The sequence below is a fragment of the Aquarana catesbeiana genome, linkage group LG03 (genome assembly GCF_042186555.1).
Source record: "Aquarana catesbeiana isolate 2022-GZ linkage group LG03, ASM4218655v1, whole genome shotgun sequence".
Lineage (NCBI taxonomy): Eukaryota > Metazoa > Chordata > Amphibia > Anura > Ranidae > Aquarana > Aquarana catesbeiana.
This window is the reverse complement of record NC_133326.1, coordinates 267,945,805-267,951,804: the sequence shown is the minus strand read 5'-3', so window position 1 is coordinate 267,951,804 and position 6,000 is coordinate 267,945,805. Positions and strand designations below refer to the sequence as shown.

The window sequence follows — 6,000 nt, the reverse complement described above, 5'->3', positions numbered from 1 at the left end:
AGGGACAGTTGGAAGCTATGTCGCTTTAATGGGGACACAGCAAAAAAAAAAGTGACAAGCGTTTCAATCCCTCTGCACTCTATCCAAAAAAAAAAAAAAAGTTTTGACTTTAGTTATACCTTAAGTTTTAATGTAGAAGCATCTGCGAATGCAATGCATTTGATTTATTTTTCCCAAGCATCTCTACAAATGATCCTCATGTGATGACGTGACCAACTGAGGCTAAAAATAGGCTCTTGATCCGGGAGTGTGGCTTCTAGCTCATGACAGCAGCATATGACAGCTACTTAAAAACTAAGCTTACAACAAGTGACGCCGATCTAGGAATGAGGCTTGGAACGCAGGATACTGATCTGGGAACGAGGCTTAGAACGCAGGATACTGATCTGGGAACGAGGCTTAGAACGCAGGATACTGATCTGGGAACGAGGCTTGGAACGGAAGATCCTGTAACGGGCTTTGCCTATGTGTTGTGTTGGGGCACGTGCGACGTCATCAACAACACTCGTAGGCAAGATGGAGGCGCATGTCACAGGAAAGGTAACGGAATAGGGAAGTTGTGTGTTCCCGGTGAGGCCGGAAGTGCGGGCTCCGTAGTGCACGGTGTCCCATTTTGTGTTGAATAACGTGCAGGCACCGCTGTGTTCTTGTATGTCACCCCCCTGCTGTGTCCTGTAGCCTCGTACTGTCACCTGTCAGTCTCTGTCCAGGGACCTCACTGACTTCCGGTCCTAGCAGGCGCCCTGTGGAGGGGATTGTTTACTTTTATGTCCCAGCAGCAGGGAGTGAGAGAATCTTCCATTAGTACTCTATGAGTACAACGCTCCTATCCTATGAGCAGATATATTCTGCTTCTAGAAGTGTCTTTGAAGCTTCAGCTTGCAGGAACAGAAAATCAACTCCCCCCGCGTGTTTGAAAGCGATTTGCTGGCAGAAGAAACCGACGAACGTTCCTAACTGCTGCTAAAGCCTGCCACAAAAATCCTATGCTGAGTGTTTTTCAGTCATTTATATTTTTTAGCTTATACAGGGGGTCCCCGAGTTACGAACCTCCGACTTGCGAACGACTCCTACTTACGAACGGGAGGCAGTGTCGGCGGGCACAGCAGAAAACATCGGAAACTGATGTCAGAAAACAACGTCTCTGCCGTTCTGCGCATGCGCTTCCCACTTACAAACAAATCCGACTTAAGAACAAATAGGCAGTTCCTAACCCATTCGTAACTCGGGGACTGCCTGTAACGTGCATTGAACCTCAAACTGGAAGAGCTCGTTCACATGGGCAGTGCTCTCTGAAGAGCTATCTATGTTGGTTCTCTTTTCAGAGGGCATTTGACAGATGGTGAGGAGGTGTTATGTCACCGCCTGATTTAACCCTGTAAATGCATCCCATTGACTTGCGTCGGTCACGCCTACTGAACATAGCTCCCAGCTGTCCCTGATTTGAAGCAATGTCCCTCTTTCCCCCTCATTTGTCCCCATCAATATAATATATAAAATGCAATGCAAATCAATCAATATACGCTTATTGGGATCTTTTTTTACCAAAAATATGTAGCAGAATACATATTGGCCTACATTGATGAAGAAATTAGATTTTTTTTTACTTTTTATTGGGAATGTTTTATAGCAGAAAGTAAAAAAAAATATATTTTTTTTTTATTCAAAATTGTCACTCATGTTTTTCTTTCTAGCACAAAAAATAAAAACCGCAGAGGTGATCAAATTCCACCAAAAGAAAGCTCTATTTGTGGGGGGGGGGAAAAAATACATCAATTTTACTTGGGTACAGCAATGCATGACCGTGCAATTGTCAGTTAAAGCAACGCAGTGCCGTATCGCAAAAAAATGGCATGGTTAGGAAGTGGGTAAAACATTCCGGAGCTGAAGTGGTTAAGATAAAAAAAACCTTCTGTGTGCAGCAGCCTCCCTCAGCCCCCTCAATTACTTACCTGAGCCCCATCTCTCTCCAGCGATGTTCCTGAGCTGTCCGGGACTCTCCTCCTTATTGCTTGAGACACAGGAGCGATGCCATTGGCTCCCACTGCTGTCAGCCATTCAGGTGAGAGATGGGGTGGGGCCAAACCAGGGCTCCATGTCTGAATGGACACAGGGAGCTATGACTCGGCTTGGGTGCCCCATCGCAATCTGCTTGCTGTGGGGGTACTCGACAGGAGGCAGGGACCCGAGAAGGGGGATCTGGGCTGCTCGGTGCAAAACCATTACACAGGACAGGTAAGTATAACATGTTTGTAAAGTTTCATTTTTTTTTTCTAAAATTAACAATCACTTTAAAGCCAAACTTTACCCATAACAGCTTCATAAAAAATACATTACACATTAATGCTACCAAAATTAGTGTGTGCTGTAAATTGCCTCCAACATTGCTCCTGTTTCTTCTTACTGGAGGCTGTTATTTTGCTGAAGCCCAGTGCCCCTGAACAGCAGTAAATCATAAAGTGGAAATAACCCCATTGATTTAACGGTTTAAAAAAAAACCAGTTATGCTAGGTTCACACAGGTCCGGCTCCGGTTTGCAGTCTGGTGTCCTGTGCGTTTGTGTTCACCTGTTCAGGTACAAATTTTTCCCTGAATTTGCGCCTGAACCGGACCCAAAAACTCACAGGACACCCTGCAGACGGTTGTCCCCTATGCTTCATCAGTGAATTGTTCCTTGGAATTCTCACATCCACATCCACACTGTCCATGGACCCAGCATCACTCTTGATGATGTCAGAAGACCTTAGACTGCTGGAGAAGAGCCTGCAGGGATTGGTCTAGCAGTGCGGAGGGAAGGGGTGAAGGATCGGGACTGTAAATCTGCTTTTCACAGTCCCCTATATATAAATGTGCAGTTAACTCTTGCAGAGTTTTTGGTTTTCCACTGTCAGCTTTAAAGCAGAGCTAAAGTGAAAACCAAAGAAAACCTAAAATCAGCAAGCAGTCCCTTTAGTACAGAACAGACATGGAGGGAATTTACGAAAACTGGAGCAGACAGTGGAACTAAACCCTTGTATCGTTTTCAGCCAAGGAAGCTGCCATCTTGGCCTCTGTTTGAGCTGCAACTGCCATGATGCTGCACATGATATCGGTTATGACAACGGCCGATTGATGGTTTGACAGTTTGGTTGAGAACACAAGAAAATGTGACCGTTACATTAGTGGCACGTGTTGGGAATTTTTTGAAACTGTTAAATCAATAGGTTTAGTTCTGCTTTAAGGGCAGCTGTACATAGTAACCCATCAGGTTCTATCCTCAATCTGTCAATAAGCTTTGAAAAAAAAAAAAAAGCTAGAAGCTGATTGGTTGACATGCACATCTGCTCCAGATTTTGCCTGCTCCAGTTTTAGTAAATTCCCCTGTTTGGCCTCATGCACACAGGCTTTTGAAAGTGAGCAGTATATTTCTGCCAGTGTTTGTCTAATAAATCGCCTCTGTTACAATATGTACACATTTATGTGCAAATGCATTCTACTGGCCATAACATTTGAGGCATGTGTACCTGAACACATTCGGCATTCCAGCTGCTCGGAACAGCGTACAGCTACTACATATGTCAGCCTGTCGTTGATTTTGACAGAGTTGCTGGCAGTGGCTGCATGTGCCTACTGGCCAACATTTGTAATGTCAGCTGTGGGGCGGGGAATTACCACCTGCAGCTTATTGGACCAACAATGACAGTTGGCTTTCAGGTTCAGACCTGCACTCGGGTCCGAACAATAGCAAGTTCATCCCTACTGACTGGTTTTGTTATTTCATCTTGTTATTTTTGGCTGCACCCCCCAAACATCACTCAAATCCTGTGAAATATTTCCCCCAAGAGTCCTCTGGAAAACTTACACTTCCCAGAGTGTTGATCTCCTGCGTCCTCCACAGCTCTCACTGGTAATTGCATCCTGTAGTGACATGGAAGTCAGCAACAAAAACCAGCAAGGGCTGCTGGGAAATTAGGAGTATGAAGCTTTGAATACACTTTAAAACACCAGAAACTGCAAGCTGAGGGAAGTTGAGTTTAGAAAGTCACTGTGCATAGTCCTTTTAGGAACAATTACCTCCTCTTGAAATCTGGAGCTCTCCTCTGACCTACATAGTACATGGAAGATAGGTACAGATGCTACAAACACTACAAGGCTAGGACTAGGGAAGTGCACTGGAGGTTCAGGTCCGCAGGAATGGATAAATTACTGACTCCAGTGAGAGTGTACATTTATTTGCCTTATAGGTGTTCAGCTGGTGAATGTATACTGGCAGCTGTTAGACCTGGTACACAGAGAAGTTAAAGTACACACTTGAGTATAGCAGTAATTGTGGGGTAGGATACAATTCAGCACAAGGATTCAAAAGAAATCTGGAAGCTGCAATTATTGCAAATGATTGTTGCCTGCCTATCTTTGGCCTTAGTCATGGACCTGGAATATGTATGCTGCAAGTAGGATCTGAGTTAAAGTGATTCTAAAGTTATTAATTAAAAAACAAATATGTTTTACTTACCTGCTCTTTGCAATAGTTTTGCACAAAGCTGCCCTGATTCTCTTCTTTTTGGGTCCCCCGCTGGTGGTCCTGGCTCCTCCCCTCTGCCGAGTGCCCCCAAACCTATTGCTATTGGGGCACTCGAGCAGGCTCACTCCTGATCCCAGCTCCTGTAAATGGACATTGTTCAATCAGAAACAGCGCACGGCTCGGCCCCGCCCTCCCGCTCTCTCCTCACTGGTTGTGATTGACAGCAACAGGAGCCAGTGGCTTCTGCTGCTGTGTGAACCAATGAGGAGAGAGAGAGACCCAGGAGAACTGCTTCTCTCACTTGCTTTGCTGGATCTATATAGGGCTCAGGTAAGTATTGGGGTGGGGAAGCTGCAACCAGAAGGTTTTTATTTTACCTTACAAAGATTGCATTAAGGTAAAAAACCTTCTGCCTTTAGAACCACTTTAAAACCCAAGCCTGGGCAGAGAGATTCTATGTTCTGATGTGTAGACAAATATCAAGCTCTGCCCAGGTGTAATACATGACCGGATCACTTCACAGCACTTTAAAGTGATACTAAAGGATCGTTTTTTAAAATTTTTTAAAAATAACAAACATGTCATACTTGCCTCCACTGTGCAGTTCGTTTTGCACAGAGTGGCCCCACGAACATCCATTTCTGGGTTCCCCTGGTGGCTCTCGTGGCTCCTCCCCGCATTGGATAACCTCCTTGGAGAAGCGCTCTCCTGAGGGGGTTACCTTGCGGGTGCGCTCCCGAGTCCAGCATTAGCCGTCCATAGAAGCTGAATGCAGGACTTGTCATTGGATTTGATTGACCGCAGCGGGAGCCAATGGCTGCGCTGCTATGAAGCTATGCAATCAAGAGCCGGGAACCCGTGGAGAGAGGGACGGCGGGGACGCGCCGTCAGAGATTTGTAGTTAAGGTAAGTAAAACGGGGGGCTAGGGGGCTGGTGACTGCAAGGCTTTACAACCCCTTCAAAATCAATAGTTTTCTTACTGCTAGATTGTACAGCTCCTGCTGTACTTTTTGCCCATCCTGGGTATGATTGTCTCATAGACTGCAGTGCTTAAAGAGGAACTTTAGGCCAAAATTAAAAATGGGTGACCAGGCAGGAATTTTAATGCGGAAGAGACATGCTTTGTTTCTTCTGCATTAAAGTTACCTGCCTATCTGCCCGGCCCTAAGCTCAGCTCCCTGTACAAATTTGGCAATGCCGAACTTCTATGCATGTGCAAGAGTGACGCCATCCCCGCCCGGCTAATGAAAGCGGCCGGTGATCGAGACATAGAAACCGGCCGCCTGAAGAGGTCAGTGGTCAGGCGGGGATCTCAGGGACTCCATCGCTGGAGCCAAGGTAAGTATACAGCAGTTCCGCTTTAAGTATTGACCTGTTTTCACAGTCCCTAATTGGTCTTTTCAAAGCTAAACCCAAATGACTAGATACATAATTATAATGTGCATCTAAGAGCTGTATTACCCATCAAAGGATTTATATTTTTGTCTTTCCAGTCACA

The 6,000-nt window shown here is 45.5% G+C and overlaps 1 protein-coding gene across 1 annotated transcript in view; it reads left to right on the top strand.

The window, feature by feature from the left end:
* Positions 1 to 382: 382 nt before the first annotated feature.
* TBC1D15 (TBC1 domain family member 15) overlaps positions 383 to 6,000 on the top strand; it is a 186,881-nt gene continuing 181,263 nt past the window's right edge. Inside the window, exon 1 of the mRNA XM_073620035.1 lies at positions 383 to 540. Within this exon, the coding sequence (XP_073476136.1) occupies positions 466 to 540 (75 nt within the window). The 5' untranslated portion in view covers positions 383 to 465. The remainder of the gene's footprint in view (positions 541 to 6,000) is intronic.